At 47.3% G+C, this 22,870-nt stretch overlaps 1 protein-coding gene and 1 long non-coding RNA gene across 2 annotated transcripts in view; one reads left to right on the top strand and one right to left on the bottom strand.

The window, feature by feature from the left end:
* CHST13 (carbohydrate sulfotransferase 13) overlaps positions 1–552 on the bottom strand; it is a 32,419-nt gene extending 31,867 nt beyond the window's left edge. The window contains exon 1 of the mRNA XM_080384277.1: positions 62–552. Within this exon, the coding sequence (XP_080240403.1) occupies positions 62–155 (94 nt within the window). The 5' untranslated portion in view covers positions 156–552. The remainder of the gene's footprint in view (positions 1–61) is intronic.
* On the top strand, positions 468–22,436 carry LOC308062582. Its single transcript, XR_013927620.1, has 2 exons — positions 468–579; positions 839–22,436. It is a non-coding gene; the product is annotated as an uncharacterized lncRNA (long non-coding RNA).
* Positions 22,437–22,870: the final 434 nt, after the last annotated feature.

Here is a 22,870-nt window from a genome sequence, read left to right as displayed (position 1 = left end):
GGCTGCCCGCAGTGCCCGGCACCCCGGCCCCGCCCGCCCCGCCGAGCCGCGGCGGACCCACCTGGGCTGAGGCTGCTCTGGAAGTAGAAGACGACCAGCAGGAACGAGCCGAGGCCGGCGGCCAGCGCCAGCCGCGGCGCCCGGCTCCGCCGCATCCTCCGCCGCGGCTGGGGGCGCAGCGCAGCGCCCCGCGGCCAGGGCCCGCCGAGCGCCCGCCGGCCCCGCGCCGCCCCGGGCGCCGCTCCGCGCCGCGCCCCGCCCCGCTCCGCGCCCGCGGCCGGGGCCGCCCCCCGCAGGAAGTGACCGCGGCGGCTCAGCCGCGGGAACGGGAACTTCGCCCCCCGGGTGCCGCGCGGCGCCGGGGCTGCCGCGCCGCCGATCGCCCCATGCAGCCCCGCCGAGCGGCGGCCGGAGCGGGGTCTGCCCGGCCCCGGGGGTCTGCCCGGCCCGGGGGCACGCACCCCCCTGCCGAACTCCCGCGGTGGCTTTGGAACTCCGCGCAGGGGACGGGAGAGTTCCTGGTGTGCTGGCAGGGCTCGGCAGCTTCCTGAGGACTTTTCTCCGCACGTTCAGTGCTTCGTAAGCATCGCTAAGTTTTGTGGCCTTAGAATGCACCTCTTCTCTCTCTCTCTCTTTTTTTTTTTTTTTTTTTTTGGCTAACCCTCTGGCCCTGCGGACTTTAACTGAAAGCAATAATACTTCTGACTAATCCTAACTTAAGCAATACAGTTACATAGGAGGAGGACATAATTTTCTACTCCTCTCTGCGTGGTTTTGGAAAGCCGGAGCACAAAGCTCCCTTACCACGTCCTCTAACCCCCAGGCTCTGTAATTGCAGGCAAAACAAGCTCTGAGCTTCTGTTGCCCCAGTTTTGAAATAGCAGCAGTGCTGTTGACCCACCTCTGTAAAACACTTGAGATCTACGCAAAGGCCACTTGCCACATTAGAAAGCCGGGCTGAGAGCTGGGCTCCCACTGACCATGGGCAATCGCTGCTGCTGCCTGCAGCCCCGAAATACTTTGCTTCAAGAAAAAGAAGACGGCTCAAAGAGGAGCCACTGAGAATGACAAAGAAAGCCTGGGTGTGTGCACATGCCGGGCTTCGTTCTGCCCTCAATTAGGGCAGAGTAAACCAGGAGGAGGAATTCATTGCAGTGAAGGAAGCTGGAATGAAATAACCTGAGCAGCGTCTTGCAGGCCAAGTCAAGCTACGACCATGAACTGACACAGCTTTTTAGAGTCCCTGTTGGATGGTCTAGAGAGGGGCAATAGAAATAAGACCACATCTGAGACCCTAATAAACTTACACCTCCTTGCAAGGACACACTGGTGCCTGCAGTAACCAGCTGGAAAGATAACCTGAGCTCCTGAGCCCTGTGCCAGTCCCGGGTGTGCATGGAGGGACTGTAACCCCTGCCATGGGGGAGCAAGACAGGTAGTGCTGGCGGGGAGTGGATGGCTGCTGGCTGGGAATGGCTTTGCAGATGCAGGTTGCTCTCTGTTGCAAGTGGTGCAGCAATTTTCTCCCCCTTGGTGAGCGTACAAAGAGCTGGGATCTGCCTTACATGCAAAGCTAGGCTGAGAGACCCCAGGGGCAAAGGGGCTGCCTGAGTCTAGGGGAGGAGGGGGGACTGGGGTGTCTGAACACAGTTTGGTATCTGCTTACAGTCATTACCCTCATAATCGGGATGCACTACAAAGTTTCCCTGGGTTCAGCAGGAGAAATAAAAACAGTAGAAGTCACCAAACTTCACCCATAGCTGGATGTTCCCTTAAAAGAAAACACAGTAAAACGCCCTGGTTGAAACTCGGGCACTGACCTGTTGGGTCCTGCTGTCTGTATTGCACACCTGGAGGGCAGGGCCGGGGCCATCTCTGATCACATCAGATATCCAAGGCTGGTCTTCCAACAGAGGTGAAAGTGCTGCTCAGATCCTGGGGGCTAGAAGGGGAAGCACACCATGAAAATCCCGTAGGATTCCTATGTGGACTGAGCTGCAAATATGATCAGCTCCGATGCTAAAGCCCGTTTTCAGAAGGACAAACACATTTGCAAGGGGGAAAAGGTACATTATGGTAAGAGCTTTCTGGTGGCAATGGCCTTTGCTGTTGCCCATTTCTGTGCATCTGAGAAACCCCCCTTGTGCCATCCCCCTCCCCCGCAGCCTCACCACAGGGAACAAAGAGCGATCCCAGCCCCTAAGGCAGACAGTGGCTGGTGCAATTACCTGAGAAGAAGGGTCACACCAGAAGCCTGGAAGGGCAGAGGACTGAACTCAAGCTCTCAGACTCCCAAATTCTTATTTCAAGCCTATTTTGAAGGGAATCACCAGACTCAGTCCACGCTGGAGAAGCTCCTCTCTCCCTCCCCAGGGTGACTGGGGAACAACCGAGGCACAAAGCACACATGAAAGTATGACCCCTCAGCAGCACATGGGGAATGAGTGTAGCAGTTTTCCATGGGTGAGCACTGAGCCTGGCTCTCTTAATCTGCTGCTCTGCCAGGTTAATTGGAAGAATTGAGAAGTGAGTATTTGCTAGAGAATGGCAACATTGGGCTCTTGAACTCCCGCTGGAAGAGTTGCCCTGCTCCCTGTCTGCGCGGTGCCTCGCAGCATGGGGTTCAGACCACGGTGGGAGCTATTTATGATTGTAAAGGCAATATTGATAATCAAGAGTAATGGTCAAAAGGTGCTGACAACACAGCGTGGAGGAAAATTATTTGTTACTGCTGAGGCCTGGAACTGCATCCGACTTGTAGTTGAAGACAAGTGTTTTTTGCCTACAGGAAGATGCAGTGCCTTTGATGCAGTGCATGCTTGATTCCCTCCCTGCTCATTAGTAGTGCTCGTTACTGTCTTCTCAGCAGGTTTCTCCCAGTGCCTTGCAGTTTCCCAGGACCTTGGTGCCACTGAGCGAGATTAACCCCAAGCTTTGGTCTGATGACCATGCTGAATGGAAATTAAACAGCAGCTACTTTCAGCTGGAAACTGAGGAATCTGTTGAACTCTTCCCCAGGTCCTGGCTTTCCAGCTACTCTGAAAAGGAGCCTTTCTAGGGGATATGGTGATTTTGCACCCAGTTACTTAATTCTGGAACCTGAATGCCACGGGAAGTTTACCCTGGCCTGATGCTGGTGAGACCTCCATCTGCTGGTGGCCAGGCACCAGTGCGCGCTGCCTTTGCTGCCAGAGCCCCGGAATTTGACCAAGCTAGCAAGGGCTTGGGCAGATACGTAGGGAATCACACTGATGCAGTACAGACTTTCTTCGGAGACCAGCAGCTGGGGAGCTACTCGCAGAGATGCCCGTGGGTAATCTCCTCTCTGTTTTCTAAGAACTGCGTTTAGGCATCACGCTGCTTCCAGGATTCGAAGGGCCCCGGCGTATCCCGATACTCCATGCTTTATTTTAAATTTTATGGCATTAACGTAATGTGCCAGCTGAGAGGGACCTTGCAAAGCCCCAGCTCATTCCCTGCTTAAGCAGATGTGGTGTGCAGCTTGTTCTGAAAGTTTCCCCGAGATGGACACTTTATCATCTTAGCAAGCAATCACTTCCAGTTCTGCAAACCCTCAAAAAATTTCCCTACTGCCTTATCTGAACCATCCTTTTCATAACTGGGACCTATGACATTTTGCCCTGAAAGACAAGCAGGGTGCCTGTTTCTGTCACGTTTCTGTATTAACTGGGAAAGGTCAGTTCTGCTAATAGCACCAAGCTGGAATACCTGCTTTCTCAATCAGTGCATTGATTTCCCACCATCTCCTGTAGTCCTTTTCGCCTGCAGAATGTGATTTTTCAAATATTATTTCATCAAAACACTAGTGTTTCTGCCCACTTTGCACTGATACAGAATCATAGAATTGTTTACGCTGGAAAAGACCTTGAAATCATTGAGTCCAACTTCAACTTCGCACTGCCAAGCCAACCACTAACCATGTCCCTAAGTGCCACATCTATAAGTATTTTAAATACCTCCAAGGATGGTGACTCAGCCACTTCCCTAGGAAGCTCGTTTCAATGCTTGACAATCCTTTCGGTGATTTTTTTTTCCCCTAATATCCAATCTAAACCTCCCCTAGTGCAACTTGAGGCTGTTTCCTCTTGTTATCTGGGAAAAGAGGTGGACCCCACCTCACCCCAGCCTCCTTTCAGGCAGTTGTAGAGAGCGATAAGGTCCCCCCTGAGTCTCCTTTTCTCCAGGCTGAACTCCCCCAGTTCTCTCAGCTGCTCCTCATACGACATGTGTTCAGCCCCTTCCCAGCTTTGTTGCCCTTCTTTGCCATAGTTCAAAGCAGCAGAGAATCACGCTGGGGTGGACTTTTCACCATTAAGTGCTGGAGTAAATATTTGCAGGCTTAGTATATAAGAGAAACAGGTTGGGTAAAAGGTAGAATTTACATTAAATACCTCTGGAGAGACAACTGGAGAGTGAAAAGTACATATAATAAAACAAGACACTTGATGGATCTTTTAAATCTATGGCCAGATTTTGCCAGTTGTTCATACAAAGTGGCACTGATACCTTGAGAAATCTCCTTGGCCTCAGGGGGACAGGGCAGGGACTAAACAGCCGATCCCAAAGACCCTTCAGACCCTGGGGAATCCCAGTGATTTGTTGGGTATGACGGCTTATGTTGCCTAAAGTTAAGCAGGTTCATATGCCTTGCCAGGAACAAAAGTACTAAGGTTAGGACAGTGCACATAGCATCTAGTCCTGAGTAGTTAATATTGTAACCTGGCTAATTCCATAGCTTGCCAACCTTTCTGTTCCCAGATAAAATGCTAATCACTTCCCAGAGATCCTGTTGCCATTATCTTCTCATCTCCTGGGAAATCTCCTTAGAGACCAAGAAACTAAAAACTGGGCTCTCCCTTTTCATCATCAAATGCTGGCCTCTGTCAAAATAGATTTCAAGAGATCTTTCCTTTAACTTTCCTGCTGTCACAATTTAAAAAAAAAAGCAGCAGCTCTTTTCATTAAAAGCACCAGTGGTGATGGGAGCAAATGAAATTACAGGCTCTGAGGACTACTCTCTGCCTGCAATGCTTGCATCTACTGGAAATGCCGTTGGTATGGTGGAAACTCCCATCACCCATTTTATTCAGTGGTGGCAACCAGGGACCATGTTTGCCTTTTATACCAGGCATTTATATTTAATTTATATACTGTTACCAGCTGGGAGGTTGCTCTCTGCTGATGTCTGAGTTAGAGGCGCGCATGAGGAAGGGATATGATTTATGGATACACACTGGAAAGCCAATTGCCCTTGATCTTAGCACAGCATTGGGAACTGCAGTTACTTCCAACAGCAAGAGCAGCAAACCTGTCAAGCCTCCCACTAGGAGTGCAAGACTCACTCCTACAGTTGGTGTTTGTTTATTGTGCTCTGCTGTTTCTTGCACATTGACAGCAGAAAGCCACAACCTTTCTCCTTGCTGTCCAAAGCACTGCCTGCAACTGGTCAGCTCTATCTGCCACCCCAGTAACAGCTATGTGCTGGGTAATGCAAAGAGAAGGGTGTGCTGTGGTGTTGCTGCATGGCTGAGGTCGGAGCCAGCTAATGACCTTTCTGCTCAAGGGAACCCTGGAAAGCCCTGGAACAAGCTACCGCTACTGTCCTGCCCATCACACACCGGTGCACAGCAGACTCCTCAAAGCACAGCTTCTCCTGCATTGCAAGGAAACACAACTCACAGGGAGGAGATGGAGAGAAGTTATTTTTTTTTCTGTGTCACATAGATCTCCTGTGAGCAAGGCTTTGTACAGAGCAGGGACACGTATACTCGGTGCTCTTTTTTACAGTCTGATTATGGTAGCTGGGAAAGAGGACTCTGAGCATTTCAGGCACAAATAGGTCTTAAAGAAAAACATGTGTTTCACGTTCCTCTCTGGAGGTAGGAATTTCTCCCTCTCATTCCTTAAGATGTTGCCTCCTCCAAGGAAGAACTGTGGCTGCAACATCGTGAGGGTTCTGAAGGGAAGGGTAAAAACTCCTAAAACAGGACCTATAGGGTTATACCTGGCTCATGAACACCTAACTCAGAGCAGGTACATTGCCAGACTTTTCACAGGACTCAAATTACCTTCTCTTGCACGTTTCTTAGGGTTATTGGCCACTGAGTACTCACTATTTAGTAAAAGTACCTCCTGTCTTGTTCTTACCTTGTGCTGCAAATCCTGTTGTGGGGAAAAAAAAATACAAATACTCCTGCAGTTATATACCCAAATCCCTCAGGGCAGGATGAGTTCTCAGGGGCCCAAGCCTCTAATTTTTGGAACAGATGGAAAAGTCTGACTGCATCACCTTACAGTGCAGCACAGCAATATTTAAGTCCCTGGGGGATTACGAGCACTGCCCTGCCGCCTGAGTTTGGAATTAAAAACAAGTCATGGCCAGTCTTCCCCAAAGAAAACAGGCCCTTCTCATGATGGCCAGATCCATGCCAGGAGTGGGACAGCCCTCTCTGGGGACATGGTGCTTCCCTTGGTAGAAACAGCTGGGCTCAGGCTGGTGCATAGAGATGCCACATGCGTGCCAGCACGTTTTCACTGGGCAGTCTTGTAGCACCAACGCTGGAGAGCACCCACGTAAACAACAGACAGGCAGGCAGCCTGCTTCTGGGAGATGCTGTTAGCTTTTAGGAAAATAGAGCATGCACACAAATCTCTCTGTTTCGAGTATCGTAGCATCACAAACAAGATACCAATGGTAGGGAAGGCAAGTAACCAGCAGTAGAGGAGCTGCCAGCTTTTGTTATGCTGATGAACGTCTTGTAAAACCAGCAAAAGCCACCTGAGCCCCCTTTCACTGCGCTCACAAGCGTAACATCAGACATATTCCAGCTGTGCGCCATGAGCTGACTAACAACTATCCAAAGTTTGTTTTGAACCCCTCCATGAAACAAACCCTCACTGTACACACTTTGCGTGGTGGTGGTAAGAGCGGTTTTCATGCACGTTGATGCAGAGACACCTGTTTTGCAGGCATGCTATCAGGAGCACCGTTTGCATTTGGAGGATGGTAGAGGCTTGTGACAGCCCTCCTCTCCTTGGGGGGACGGTGGGGTGGGGGTCCTGCCTCGGTCCCCACCAAAGCCTTTTCCCAGACAGAAATCCCTTGGGTTTCCCTTGGGCAAAGGCTAAGGAAGGGAAGAGGTTTGTTTGGTGTAGTGGCTAACTCCTAAATATTTTGCAAAGTATGAGTGGAGTTTTGTCACCTGCTCCCCTGAAGCTCTTCCAGAACAGGAGAAACTATCCTGCATTTTCATTTCCTACCGTCTACAACTGGGGGGGGAACACAGTGGGGAGTCTGCTTTACTGGGTAACACCAAACCTCACAGGAATTTATTATGACCTTGCTGGGTGTTTGAGAGTCCAGTGCTTGCAGTCCTTGAACTAAGCTCCTTTCTGATTCAGGTCCTATTGGACCTCCTCAGCAGTGGCAGGTGGGCACAAGACCTGCACCATGTGCTGACCTTGCTACCACAGTTCCAAGGTGTCAGAACAAGAAAGTCTCTCTTTGGAGCCAGGCACAGTTTGCATTCAAAAGATTCCAAAATGGGCAAACAGGGACTTGGAGATTCCATCAGGAGATCTCTCCACATCTCAGGGTGATTTGAGCACTGTGCTCTTTAAACCATTTGGCTGAAACTGGTGATAACTAAGAGGGAGGGAGTGTTTGCCCACGCAGGCACAGTGCCTTTGCTGCACAGTGCCTTTGCTGATGTATTTGCAAGCCCAGAATTGTTAGTTTGAAGCCTGTAATGAAAAGGCCAGATCTTTGGCTGCTGTAAGCATTTGCTCAGAGACTATTCATTTTTATCCCAGCCGAGAGACCACGTCCAGGAAGTCTGTACATACATTTGATAGAAAGAAATTTGTTAACAGCATGCTTTTATACCTTCACAAAAGGAATAAAACAGATTATTCTAAGCTGGGCTTTGTTTGCTTGGAAGCATGTTTCAATAGCACAGAGAAACCTGGTATCTTAGGAGCAGAGCAGGTAGCAAAGTCTGCTCAAAAATTTCTGTGAAAAGTCCCGTTCCCTGGACTCTGATATATTTACATTGACTGGTTCATGAACAGAACCCCAAGACCAAATGACCTGGTCTTACGATCTTCTATATCTAACCAGCCAGCAGCCAAGACACAGCACGAGAGAGAGACCCTAGTGCAAGTACCTTGTCTGGGAAGACCCCTTTCTTAGCACAGCAGCAATAAGCACAAGGTTGTGATCTGGGGTATTTAATTCTCCAACTCCCTAGGTCTGAGCAAAGGCAGGTTTGTCCCCAAGAGCAGAATGAGGGGGTGTACTGCGGCAAAAAGTGATCACTGCCAATGACGCAGCTTCTCAGTGTGGCGGGACATTGCATGCTGGAGAGAGCTCTCTTCCCTGCAGCGTTAACTTTGCGGCTATTATGCACACATCCATCTGCAGTGGCTCTAAAATACAAAGGGAAGGGAAAAACCCCACGCTGTAAATAACAACATAAATTGCAGTCAGTGGTCAGAGCAATGCTATAAAAGTCTCCTTGACCACGGAATGGACACGCTGAGAAACTTTCCTTTCTCCTTAAAACCGTGTGTTACAGGCAGGGACAGAAGTTCCATATGTTCTTGTCCCTCTTGCATGAGGGAAGCTTGGGCAGGTCTGTCGCTTCTCCCCTCAGCACCCCATATCCTGACAGCATCACCAGACCATCCAGAAATACTGACATTGCTGGAACTCCCCACGTGAGGCAGTCTGACCCTGGAGGAAGAGGACAGTGAAAGAAGGCAACAGTATGGAGTGATGTTTTCAAAGAAACCTGTGTGACAGGTACCACACTCACTGACCATGTTTAGATGAGTCTTTAGGTTCCTAAATCCCTTTCATGCCCTGAAACATTCCCTCATGACTAAAACCGCAGTTCCTTGTTTACTGAGAGGGGTACAATTAAAATCATCATCATCATCTAAATACCATTTGTGAGGCTGTACCCTGCATGTACTGCCACAAAGTCAAATCCAGGTTTGTTACTGCAATTTTAAGCATAGAGAACTAATTACATATGCCTAGACATGACACGGCTGGTCAAATCCAATCTAAACAGCTTCTATTTCATGGAAACCCTGGCTGAAAAGGCATATAAATATACTTTGTCCCGCAATCGTGCATGACACTCTGTGTTTTTACTATTCTGGGAAGCCTGAGATACTATTTTTATTTAGACTAAAAATAATAAAGGCTTTTCTCCAATCCTCTGGGTGCCCTAATTGAATTATGCCTGCATTAGTAAACTCCAGCACTGCTAAAATCAGACAGCCACCTACCCATAATGTCTAGGAGGCATATCTAGTAGGCTTGGTGTCTGCCTCCTGCAGAAACTCTATCCAGAGGTGTCTTTTGCAACAAGTTTAGTCCTGGAAAGTTACCAAATCAGCTTAGCATGGAGCGGAGAAAGCACATTCCAAGTTTCTGAGCCACCGCAGAGAAAGCCCAGCTGGCTGACTCCTCTCTTTTATAAAGAAATCTTTCAAACAAGGACTTCGGTCCAGCATTTGCACAGTCCATTGTAGACAGAAAGGGACAGGGCATTGGACTGGCAGCTGGAGCTCTTGTTACTACCACAATTAATTCAGGAGGAACAGCCTAAGTAGCCCTGCAGACTGCAGCCCAAACAGCTTAGATCAAAGGTCTGCAGGTAATGCCTTAGCCTCTTCTTGCAGATGTTAACCATGGCGTGGTGATTCATGACTTTCTGCATCATGTGTTCCCAGAAGCTTAAACTTGTGAGTCCCAGCCTTAGTTTCCAACTGCTTTTAGTTGCAAGCCCAGTGAGAATATGCCTGTTGCCCTACCATGGGTGACCCTGGAGGAGGTACCAGGATGACCTATAAGTACAGACGATCCGGTTGGCAGTTACTGATGCTCTGCACTGCTCAGGGGATGGCCAGACTTTGTCTCAGAGCACTTGGCTTGTAATGTTAGCACTGCTGAAAATGTTAAAGAACAGTCTGGCTGCCACCAAATCTATATATTGAAGGCAGCTAAATCCTGTACTTCTTAAGCAGTTGCTGTATTTCCAGCTGGTCACAATGAGACAGGCTTTACTCTTTTCAGTGTAGCTAAAATAATCCACAGAAACACCCATGAGCCTGACCTTCCCTGGAGTTTGCTGTCAGTGAGTGGGGGAGAGAAAAAGCTAATTCTTTTCTACAGATGTTCTCAGCAATACTGTGATTTCAGCAAAGCCAGAAAGAATTCAAATGCTTTTCTCAGCTGAGGAAGAAAGCACATTCATATGCCTTCCCCAAAACTTCTTTCCAACTAACAGTGTAGCCAGTGTCATTGAAAAAAAAAAATTAGAAAAAAAATGAAGCAAATAGTAGGGTGGTTTTTTTGGGGGCTGTTATTTCTGCGGTTAAAGCTACAGCTAAAAGCAGCAGTAGCAGGTTACAGCAGAAACTGAATATACTACTGTGCAGATGTTCAATTTAGTCAATGGGGCAGTCTTAAAAAGAAATTCATTTTCAGACTTCAAAAATGAATTCTAAAAAAAACATTATTATCCCTTTCAATGGGAGCATGTTCAGAAAACACCAGCTGGACACAGTACAAGATAGCTCAAGCGTATGTTGCAATGTTTAAAACCTGAAGCAATGAGAACTACACTGAAGATTGCCCTGTTTTACTTCCATTTGGCATCCTGGAGCTAACGGAGTGGAGGAACTTGGAGAAAGTGTTTCAGTCAGCCTCTCTGTGGCTTATGCCCTGAAATGCTCCTGCCCAACAGTTTGGTACTGCAGTCCTCCAGTCCCTCAGAGGGTTCTCCCAAACGTGAGACAGGGGAGTAAAGTCACCCCCAGCCTCCTGTTTTTATCAAAGCAAGACTAGGAATACCTTATAACTGATAAGGAAGTACAAAACTGCTGCTCAGATTGCAGGACTGGCAGAGAAGGGCATGCTCTGAGCAAAATATAAATCAGAACAGTATTGCAGCGTGGCCTTCATCCAAGCTTGCATGGGGCGTGCAGGCTGAAGCTCCTCATCCCGCGCCCCCCACACCACTGAAACTGCACCACTGGATGGCTGCCGCTGGGCATCAGCCCTGTACTGGAGGGGGATCAAATCCCTCTAAGCTGAGAGCACCAAGCTCATGTCACTTTTTAATGATGCCCACAGACCATGTGGGAAAGCTTTGTGCTGCCCAGCAAAGCAGCTGTAACTGAGCAGTAAGATAATCAATGAGAGGGAATGATGATTATACATTATCTAGAAATATGGCTGGCCCAGAATATAAACTCTGGCTCCGTGCAAGGAAAAGATTAGGAATTGGAGAAAAAATGTAATAAAGCTGTGTTATTCTGACAGTTAATTCTCATCCACACTGCGGTGCAGTATATATGGCTTTACTGCCCTCTCTTATTCTGCTCTCCTAGCTATATTTTCTCTGGTAGTTCGTTTGTAGCCAGCCAAACTATTCCCGCAGAGCCCAACAGAGATTCATGGTGCTAAACCTGCCAAGCATGCAGTCAAGGCTAATGCTGGCTTTCCAGGACCTCCTCTCAAGATTTCCAAGGCTTGACAAAGTGGGCATAGCTCCATGGATCTTGTGAGCCACTGACTACACAGGAATGTATAGTTATGTCGTCGCTACAGCTGTAGCTGAAGAAGGAATATACTTCACTAGTTAATATTTTCCAATGAAATCTTAACTGGACTGTGCAGAAGCCAAGAAAAGAAAACCATTCTCAGCTGAAGCCTCTGAAATGTATTCTGCAATCACTCAGGACAAGTGCACAGTAGAGAGAAACCTAATCTGAAATCCCAGCCTTTGTGGCCAAGGCTGGGAATGGCAACGAATGACACAAAGCAAGATCTCATTCTGCACGCAGCATCTCAAGCACCTGTCCTCAGCTCAAAGAAGTCTGATCTGCAACAGCATGTTGACATTTGTGAATGCGAGCGCAATTTAAAAAATTACTATGGGAAGACTATAGAGGAAAAGGTATCAATCAATAGCAACATGAAACCATTTCATGTTCCTCCTTAATGTGCTAAATAATGGCTGAATAAAATAAGAATATGTAACAGCTGAGTGAAATATTACACTGTGCAGAAACACATGGCAGCGCTGAAAGTATCAGCTTTTCCTGCACAGAGTAGTGCTATTTCTATATGGACTTTGCCAATAAAACTTTCCATCCACTCCAGCTTTTGAAACAATTAATCTTACGGAAACCAGAGTGGGAAATCCTGCTGGGGAACCAAATGCTTTAAAACCATTACTTTGGTGAAAGATCCAGCAGCAGTGAAAGCAAATGCACCTGACTTTCTGGGCTGCGCTCAGAGAAAGCCCCCTTTAGTTGCAGTGACAGATACGAATATCTCTGTCCCCCCATACCAAGCCTTTCTTGCCAACTTTAAATCATAATAAGTGCAAAAAAGGGTGAGGTGGGGTGGGTGGGGGTGCAGGAGGAGATCTTTCCTTAACTCGTTTCAGAGATCTGTTTTTCTCCTAGGCCAAACAGCCCTTCCACCCACCTGCCCTCAAGAATAGTGTCTGCAAGATCAATCATCAGTCTGAAGAAACCCACTTAGCGCAAGGATTTTCCAGGAGATCAGTGTCCAAACCCTCCCCGGATGCAGAAGGTGCCATTTCTGACTGCACAGGACTTGGTACCAAATCAGCATCTGAATTACCCCAGTTCCCGCGGGGGGGGGGGGGGGGGGGGGGGGCAGGCAGAGGCAGGGGCCAGAACGATACTTTGAGACAAGAATGAACCTGGCAGCCAGGGAAGATTTTGAAAAAGTGGGAAAGCCAATGACATCTCCCAGCTTTGGTGGCTGACTCCAGAGGGGTTGTAACAACTGGGAGATGTTCAAAATGTGATTGTCCAGGCTTATACAATCAACTAAAATCAGCCCATTTGCAGACTTCAGGGAGGTCTGACCCCATGAGATGCTCTCCTGTCACCACCCCCCAGTTCAGGGGCCAAGGACAGATTTGCAGGAGTTCAGCCCTGCCACACAGAGGGGAAGGGGAGATGAGACCCCAAGTGGATTTGCTGAAGAGAGGGGACAGCAGCGAGCTACTTGCCTTGGATGGTGGGAGAGAGGACAGGAGCAGTGCAAGAAAGTTAGCCAGGAGCCAGACTGTAACAGGAGGCAACAAAATGGACTGTGATTTTACCATTTGTTTCATGCAGGCTCTCAGGACAGCCCTGTCTGGCACCAGAAAGCACATCCAAGTCACGACAACCTTAGAGTCCAACACATGTGGGTGACAGAATTTCTTTTACAAAAGGGAGAAAAACCTCCACCACAACCCACTAAGCAGTAAGAAAAACATTCAATAATACAGCTCCTTAATCATGGTTAAGGAACAGCTGAAAACATTTTTTCTGAAATGTAAAGCAAATTAATCAGTATGAAGCAGACACTCTCTGGTTGGGAGGTTTCAACCTAAATAGTTGCAGTCTGGCAAAACTATAAGCAGCTGAAATTAATTATTGTTGCTGGAAGAGCTGGTCTATTTTAACAATAGGTAGTGTACCTGCTTCACTTGCCATATGCACAAAATCTAGTATTGCAATGACCGAGACAGAAATGAAGGCTGATGCTAACACCTAAAGCATTGTAAGGAAGTCAGGGAAAGCAGCTTTTTCCTTGGAGTCCAGAGGTGGTAATTTCACCCTCTCTTGCATAGGGAACACCAGTTGCTGAATTTAGATTTTCACAGATCAAAAAAAAAGCCCTCCAGGTGGTTTCTAATCCATGTGGTTAACTGAGCCTATGAATTTTGAGACTCCCTCAGATAGAGAGCATCTCATTTTCCGAGCCTTTTGAAAAGCCTAATAAAGATGAAACTAACAGCATTTTTATTACCCATTCCAACACAGAGGCCGGGAGTGGAAACATCAGAGAACACCGCTGGGTCAGTAGACTGGTGCTGGTGGCTTCTCTGCATTAGCAACTTGAGGATGAAGGCGTGGGTAGAGTTTGTGTAAAGATGTAGGCAGAACGGTGTAGGGGGCTAAGGTTAGAGAAGATGGTGGAAAGCAGCGGTGCACAGAAGGAGCACACAGTGGGTGTACCAGCCTACAAGTCGGGCTGACAGTTGCCTAAAAAGAGATTAGTATACTGACAGCATCCTGAGTTTTGAATTTAAATTCTTGAACCACATTCTAGGCGAGTATTATAGCTATTACCTAAGCAAGACAGGTGAATTTTCAAAGTAACTTCAAACATGAAGAACCCTGAAGAGTCACCGCGATGGATGTTTGCAGGGCGATACCCTTCGGGATCAGACTTGTATTCAAGCACACCAAAAAAACGTGCAAAAGAGAGTTCCCCCAAGCATCCCGTCAAAGTAAGAGCAGTGCCCCAAAGCCACGCTCCCCGACAGGCTCTGTTCCCAGTCTGCCACACTGCACGAGTCCTAGGCAGAACCACGGGGGAAGCAGCTGTGAATGCAGAGCTCTGCTCACGCGCTCAGCAGAACTTCCCAAAGCCAGCACAGCCAGGAGGAAAACCCACTGGCCCAGCAGTATCAGCAGTTTCCCCTCTGCTTTGGAATTTTTTTCTTTCCAATTCTGCTTTGGAAAGGGGTATTCAGTGCTTCATGGCAAGTTCCAAAGGGGTTTTACTGATGCTACTATAAAAATATTTGATACAGAAGAGGCCACGTTGCCAGACAAGTTAATGCCATGGGGAGCACAATGTATTTATGGCCCTTTATGGCAAAAGGTACGCAGTCAAGCGTACAATGGATCTTGAAAGCTTTGTAGGAGCCCCGTAAACACTTCTGTGTGCTGATGAGGTGAGAACATGGAGCTCTGTGCCCTACCAGTAGCCACAGGTTCCTTTCCATTTAACTCGCTCTTTAACCAATGGCACATTCACTACCATTTGAAACCCTCTGTTGCACGTTTGGCTCCTGTAACGTGGACTTCTAATCCACACTCGCATCTTCCAGACATTAAAGCCATAACCCCACAACAACTGAACATGGGCAAAGTAGAGAGTAAACAGAGTCATTACTAGAAAGGCACGATAGACTTTTCTCCTGGAGGCATGTTCTCACTACTCCTTGCATCAATGTCAAGTGACTTGCCCGTGATGGAAGAATGAGTCAGTGCCAGAGCAAACACAGAGGATCGAGATAACTTGATTTCTAGCAGTTTACACCAAAAAGTGAATTTGCGCTCCCTTCTAATCCCCATCTAGAGAACCTTCTCCGTGGGACATCCAGGTTTATTAGCAAACTACTGTCTCCCTAGTCTCTCTCCCCCCTCCCTGGAAGGCAAGTGGTGCAGCGCAGCCACATGCTGTGCTGAACATCAGTCTCTGAGGATGAGCAGACACTTCTTTGAGGGTGCCGGTGTTGGCAGTGTTAGGGCAGCAGGGGCCACATGTGCAGGAAGACAAATGCTTTCAAACACAGGCTCCAAAAGGCACCTCATGTTGTGAGAAGATCCCTCCAAAATGAAACCCATGGGGAAACCCCCGTGCTGCCAGCTTGCATGCTGCCGTCAAAAGCAGCCTGCTCTTGGCTTGTACTGAACTCCCATCCCGTGTGAGTACCATGGACCTGGAGGGGATTTCTGGTTGTTTTACTGACCTGCAAAACAGCCTGGAGAGGGTGAGGAGTCCTCCTGCAGCACAGCGCGTGGGTGGGAAGGGATGAGGACTGCCTGGGGCAGCCAGGCAGGCTGCAGCTGCCATCTCTGGGGTGTTTTCAGAAGACAGCAGGTTTTGCTCTGAAGGGAAAGGAGAGAAAGAGAGCTGCAGAGGAGTCAGGCATCTGGCTGAGCCTACACAAGTACACGGGCATGTGAAGGTAACGCTGATCTCCATGTCTCTGAGGGGAACGGGAAACATTCAGCCTTCTGCTAAATTCTTTTTATTTGCAGTTTTATTTTATTTACTGAGGGTCTCTCCTCAGGAGTATACAGAAGAGTTAATTTAATTTACTAGGAAGCGCCGCACTGTGGTATGAAGTGCTTCATACACAGGGAGGATTAAAGGGTTTCATGAAATTGGAAAGCTAAGTTACATTTGATTACATTCAAAGGGGGCAGAAAACAGAAGAATGAAAGGAAAATAATTTTCCATAGGTCGAAAGGAGGTGGAAGTTAATGATCTTTCATGGTTAACTTACAGCCTCTTACGCTTTCTGGATGTTAATGTTAAATCAGATAGCCTCCTGCCAGCTTATCTCCTGCAAGATACCTTTAACTACTAATCCAATTTTTTTTGTTCCATTCAAGTTCTTTTACCTACATATCTCAGAGCGTAAGTTCACCTTAAGTTCACTTCCAGAGTAAAGGGCAAACCTGTCACTTTGCTTCAACTTGCCCCAGGAAATATTGTTGTTGGTGCAACAAAATAAGAGCATGAGTATGTAGCCTCGGGTTTTATAATTTTAGCAGGTTCTCCCTTGTGCGCACGTACAGTTCAATACAAACAAGTTCTCACAATGGTTTTGTTCTCTGTGGCAGCACATAGGCCAGCCTGCCTGGATATGCATTTGGACATTACAAATGAAAAGTTGCAGAGAAACTGGCTGAATTTCAGGAAAAATGAGGCACTCTTCCCAGGGAGCACACCTTCACCATGAGAGCAGGAGAATTTTGCAGAGATGCACTGAACTTGTTCCCCACACTGGGAACAGTCACCCTGAAAGCCGTGCTTTCCCAATGCCCACTGCAGCGGGAGGCCAATTCCAGATCAAGCTCAGGCTGGTGTACCAGGGTGCTTATGCCCAAACCTGCTCAGGATGCTGCTGACGGACATAGGAAATAATGCCATTTCTAGTACAAAGACAACCTCTATCTGCGGAGAGGTTATGCTGCTCTTTAAAGAGCAGCCAAGAGCACAGTGTGCTCTCCGGTCCCCGCAGCTGCCCATGAACAGCGGGAGCCTCTCTGCCGAGCGCCTGCATGCATCCAGAGGGACCGAGCCCCCAGCAGCTGTACCGATGCCACACTAAGCTGCCGAGTCTGCTTAGATCCACAAAGGTGCTGCGTACTCCCAAAAACATGCCCTGCGTGTGCCTGTAATTCTGTCTAAATTCACCCTTGAACTTTGCGGGCATTGTAGGCTCCCCCTCTCCCCTCCAAAACACAGTGCAGACAAACCCCCACTTCATTTCATTTAAGAGAAGGAATACACACAAAAGCCTTAATACAGAAGAGCACACTTCCCTCTTTGTGCATGGGGAGCACCAACTGGAAAGAAGCCAAGCAATTACCGAGCCCTAGAACAAAAAACCAGCAAACTTATCCCGAAGAATTACAAACCAAGGCTGAAAGAGCTTTAATAATAAAAATAAAAATAATAATAATAATAATAATAAAACACCCAAAAACAAATCCAAAGAGGAGCAACACAGCTACGGCAAAGCACCCTGCCCTTGGGAGAAAGAGCGTTTATCCCCCGCAGCGCCGGGAGCCTCTCCCAGCCACCCCTCAGCAGCACCGCTGCCACCATGAACTCCCCTGAATGTCCTGCATAACACGTGCTGGCCCGTCGGTCACAGCAAGCTCTGAGGAGCCGCATCCGAGGATGCATGGCTGAAACCAGTCACAAGCAAATCATCAGTGGCGGGATGCTTCTCTGGAGGTCATTAGTCTGCCGATTGCAAAGCCTGCTGACTGCCAGCCACGCCAAGTGGACTGGCCTGGCTCTTGCAGAGTGCTTTTTGTTGGCTTTTGACCCGACTGAACATTCACCCAACCTAAATATTTCTGGTATTTATTTCACAACGCTCTTTTGAATCTTAGGAAGCGTGTGGTGTCCTGGGTTGGGCTGTCCTGCTGCCGCTGCAGGGAAGCGGATGGCTCCCTGGCAGGCACCGACTGGGTGCACAGATCCTCCATTTCAGCTTGAGCAATTGTTATGAGCAGGCTGTGGTTTTCCCAAGTATATCTGTTGCTCAAGCTGGCCTTACACTTTCTGCTGGCATTTTGCTTTTTGGCTGTTTTGTCCCCTCTCTAGACTTGTTACAAGGAGTTCACCGACAGAGCAGGCGATTGCACAGCCTTCAGGCTGTGATTGACCATGTAAGATCACAAGACCTTTTTGTTATAACCCCTATAAGTGAGGGAAAGGCATGGCTTTGAAGTAAAGAAGGTTTTTGTTTTTTTTTTTTTTTTCTTGAGAACATCAAATCTTCTGGATCAGACAGGCCTCGCCGAGGGCACTGTTCCTAGAAAAAGGGTTGTTTTAGCTTTAACCTCAAACTGCACCCTGAACAGTAACGGGCCCTGGGTGCAGATGGATATAAATTCCTCCGGCTAAATTTTTAGCTGGCCAGATGCAAGCCGGCTCCAGGCCAGAAGCCGCTGGGCTGCGTGAGCGTGGCGCTGAGCCCGGCGCCGCGGGTTGGAGCCCTCCGCACACAAACGCAGGGCTGGGAGTCACCTCCCTCCTCCCCATCCGAGGCGCTCTCGGCGTGGAAGGGTGCCAACATCTGGACGGGGCATGTCTGCTGGGCACAGCCTGCAGGCTAAAGCAGCTCGGCCCCTGGCTGGCCCCAGCGGATACTGGCAAGAGGGTCACGCCTGCCTGTGGACTCAGCACGATGCATTTTTATCAGGTTTTTTCCCCTTTTAATTTAACAGCAGATGTCTTGCAATGTTACTTGCAAATCCTTGGCTACCACGTGAGTTGTGATTTTTATTGAATTACTTGCAACAGCATCCATTCAGGGGAAACACCAAAAAGTAAGCTGGCAAAATTTGTAGGGTCACTTGAAGGATCTGCCACGTGATCCCAGCTGCGGAGGAGGTGGCTCGCTCCTTTGCCACCGTGCCTTGATGCCAGGGATCTAACAAGGCTGCTGAGAAACTCCAAATGCTTTTTGAAGCGGGGCTTCATTAGAATAAAATATATCGAGCACATTGCATGTATTGATTTGTAATTCTCACCAGTGGTTGTTTTCATAAAGTAATTGCAGATGCTTGCTCTTGTTGCTTGCAAAGAGAGCAGTCAAATCTCATGAGAGGTTTGGACACTTTAAAAGGATCAGCAGTTATCTGTGGTGCTGGCTTTGCGTTGACTTGCCTTGCATATTCATGCCAGCAATATTTTAGCATGCATCTAACAGGAGGAAGCGAAGACTGACAGTGGGGGATACAGCTGAAGTGAAGCAGATGTCTTTTAAATTCAGAACACATACAGCACAGAAACACTGAGTGATCGAACACAAACTAGAGGCGAACCCAGAAAAAACAGATTTTATACTTAAAACCGAGCACTGCAGAAAGAACAAAGAACCTAAGTGGTGCAAAACAAACCTATTTTAACAAACCCCTCTTCACTCTAAATACCCCAGTGCATTGCCAAGTAGCACAGGTAAGGAATTTTTAAAAAATTAGTTTTATTTCGACCATGTCCCTTTAATTATTACTTCTTGGCACAGCAGGTAGGACACCTCCAGGCCAAAACACAAGTGATTTTGAAAGTACAACTGTTTGTTCCCTTTGGGAATTAAGGTTTTCTGACTGTTATATAAACATATTTGGATCTCTTTTTTAGAGAATCATCCCATTAGCAATTATACTATTAACAGTGAGTCAGAGAACATTTTGCTGATGTTTTAAAATGTGTAACTTCAGGTCAGAACCTACTAAACTTCACCAAGCAAGCAAGCCTGATGTGAAACAGCTTTATTTGCCCTGGTGGGATGGCTCTAATGAGCAAGGGTTGCAGCGTGTGATCTTACATTGTGAACTATATAGAGCTGCTTTGTTTTAATTGCAAGGCACTGGGTGCATCCAGGCAAGAGCAAAAACATAACGATAAAAGAGCAACTCTAGAGAAACAGCAGATAATTATAAAATGAAAAAGAACCAAGGGTGGAGGGTTTTTCTTTTTCCTGGTTAGTCTGGGAAACTTGTTCAACTGAGGCAGCAACCAGTGGTCATTAGAAAAGTGCTGTGACATGCAGGCAGGAAAAAAAAGCTCAGATCCAGGCTTTTACAATAATCACAGACCTGAAGGCAGACTGACAGCTTCTCTTGGAACAGGTCTCTTCCAAAAGCAGACCTGAAATGTAACCCACATGCCAGAGGCTATCTTTGGTACAGAAGCCCTTCTGGATAAACCAACACGATGAGTTTCTTGGCCGCGGAGTTACTTATAACTCTGATTTGGCTTCTGCACAATGCAGATGAGGCCACGGGAAGAGGCAGGCAGGCTGGTGAGACTCAGCTGCTTCGTTTTGCTGTAGCTCACTTAGTATTTTATGAAATTTTGATCCATACGGATTAGACAACTGCCTCCTCTCCCACAGTTTAATTCCACTTGGGTTTCACAGAAAGTTAGAAAAAAAAAAAGAGGATATAAAACTCGGATTAAAACACAGCTTCTGTTTTGTGTGTGTGCCCGTCGGCTCAAACCACACGAAATGGTCGGCTTTACCCGGTTTTGACAGCATACTGAAATATCAGCTTGCACTTTTCTCAAAAAGTTTGTGATTCCCCCGGCCGCTCGCAGGGCTGTGGCCTGGCCAGGCAGAACCACACGGGCTTTACACAGTTTTGCTTTTTGCCTGGGTACGTTTCTATTAAAGCTATTTCCCTGCCAAAACCACAAAGGATGAGGCAAAGAGAAAAAAACTCCAAGGCTGTCAGTGAAACTGTTCCTGAATAAGGTGACATAAGCCTCACATACAGGAGATTAAGCTTAATCTCTGAAAAGGGACAGCAGAAAGGCTGGAAGACTTCAAAATGAGCTACAACAGCTGTGTTTTGGTTGGCCAACGACTGTTCTCTGCTTTGGCTGTGTCTGGCTCGGCTCATGTGAACAAGGCAGATTATTAAAATACAGCGTTCAGCAATCCCGTCCTCGAGCACTTGACAGAGCAGCCTTCTCCTTTGTATTTCACTGCAAAGCGGAGTGATAATGTGATGTGCCCATGACAACAGAGTCAATGATAATTGTATGGTGCTGCCCTGAGTTCAAAGCAAAAGATACCATTTACTGGTTTAAAGCATGTATTTTTGTTTCAAAAATACCTTTTGGGTAGGGAAACGCATGCCCTTCTCTCTGCTGGTTTAACTGCTGGGTTTAATTGGCCTTATTTTAGAGCATAATAGATAAATCAGCAAGACATGGCACAAGTCAGAATAAATCAAGCTAAAAAGCTTTTCATAACTTACTAGTCACCACAGAAGGAAACTGCCCATTTTCCACAGTAATAAGCTATGCTACCAACCTGAAGAGTAGCTTAAAATAATTAACAGTACCAAAAAAGAAAGGGTGTGTATATGAGTGGATCTGCAGACCCACTCCACCCAGTAAAATGGGAAAAAATTATCTGGGTGGACCTGCATTCCCGTGGCAGCTCACAACGACTGCGCTTTATATTTCTGTGCCTGGAGATATACATTTCTTGCACGTGATCACAAGCAATGAGGCACAATAAGAGCTTGAAAAGCAAAGCAAGACAAAACAGAGCACTAAAGGAAAAAAAATGGAAATAATTTGTTCGACAAGATGAAAAGCAACTCGTGTGTTTTCAGGAGTGCTGGTTTTCATCTTTGCAGTAATTATATCATTTATTAGGTGATGTTTCCTGTATGATATTTAGAGTTATTGTGGGAGGATGTCATAACATCCATGTTATTAGATAACTTTCGGGACCTTGCTGTGGGAGACTATAAGAGAAAAGAATGAGAGAGATAAATCGTCTAAGGAAGATCAAGTGCTCTGTTTGAATACGAAGGGCACAACATGCTTAACGGAGACAGGGGAAATAACCACACAGCACCCTTTTTCCTGCAAATGTAGGATGTCTGTATTCAGATCTAACCTGGTATCTACGACATCTCTCATACTGACAAGAATAAAGAAAAAAGGGATGCAAGCCCTGCTAGTTCCTGCTGGGAAGGAAGGAGTTCAAAGGAGAACAGCAGGTACAGAAAGGCTGGGAGATCTGGAAAAGACTGGAAGGAACCCTGGGGGGACAGAAAGGCTTGTGCCACACACCAAAAAAGCCCACAGTGCTGTTAAGCTGTACTTCTTACAAAGGAATTGCTCAAAATGAGTTTCCTTCCCATTGGAGGGTTTCAAGATGACTTTACTCTGGGGTCTGGACATTTGAGGTTGATCCATAACCCTGCTGTTGATGGCAGCCCAGGAACCACGGAGCTCTGTGCTGCTGCTTTGGTACAGGGGCTGGAGGCTAAGGTCAGAGACAAAATGTGGCCCAGGCTTTGATGTAGGTTCAGACAACGTGTTGTACCTTATTAGAGCTTTGTTAGTCCAGCTCTGGTCACCATCACCTCCTTGTTGATAAGTTTGTTTCCTCAGGGAAGTCTAAGAATTGAAGTCAGCACCATTCACTCCACCTTTGTGACCAAGATATTGAATTAATACCTTTAAAAAAAAAGAAAAGAAAATTGAAATGTAGCTTTTGTTTGGAAAAATAAAAAAACCCCGTTCCATCAGCTGTACAGAGAGGAATATTCAAAGTATTTAATTTTTATTTCTGGAGTCAAATCAACTTGATTTCCTCTCTCTCAATAGGATGTCCTTTTGGTATTTGATATCTTTTCGTATTTCAAAATGCCAATTTAGTTGTTGTTGCTAGTGAAAAAGATGTTAAGAATCCTCCCAGAGTGCACTCATGAATAAATGTTAAATTCATTCATTTCCTAATATCCATCGTCTTGGCTGCGCGATGTGACTTGAGGCAACACTGCGGCAAGTTTGTCGTGGGGCCCACTCCAGGTCTCCTTTCAGCCGGCACCGCTGCACAGAGCTAAGGCATCGCTGCTGTCAGCTTTGCCCACACATCTCGAACAAGCAACATCGCCGATCACTTGGCAGAAGCAGGATCTCCCTGGCGGACCTTGAGGAGGAGGAGGAGGA

The sequence above is a fragment of the Falco punctatus genome, assembly GCF_963210335.1.
Source record: "Falco punctatus genome assembly, chromosome: 4".
Taxonomy (NCBI): Eukaryota; Metazoa; Chordata; class Aves; order Falconiformes; family Falconidae; genus Falco; species Falco punctatus.
This window is presented reverse-complemented; position numbering and strand designations above follow the sequence as displayed.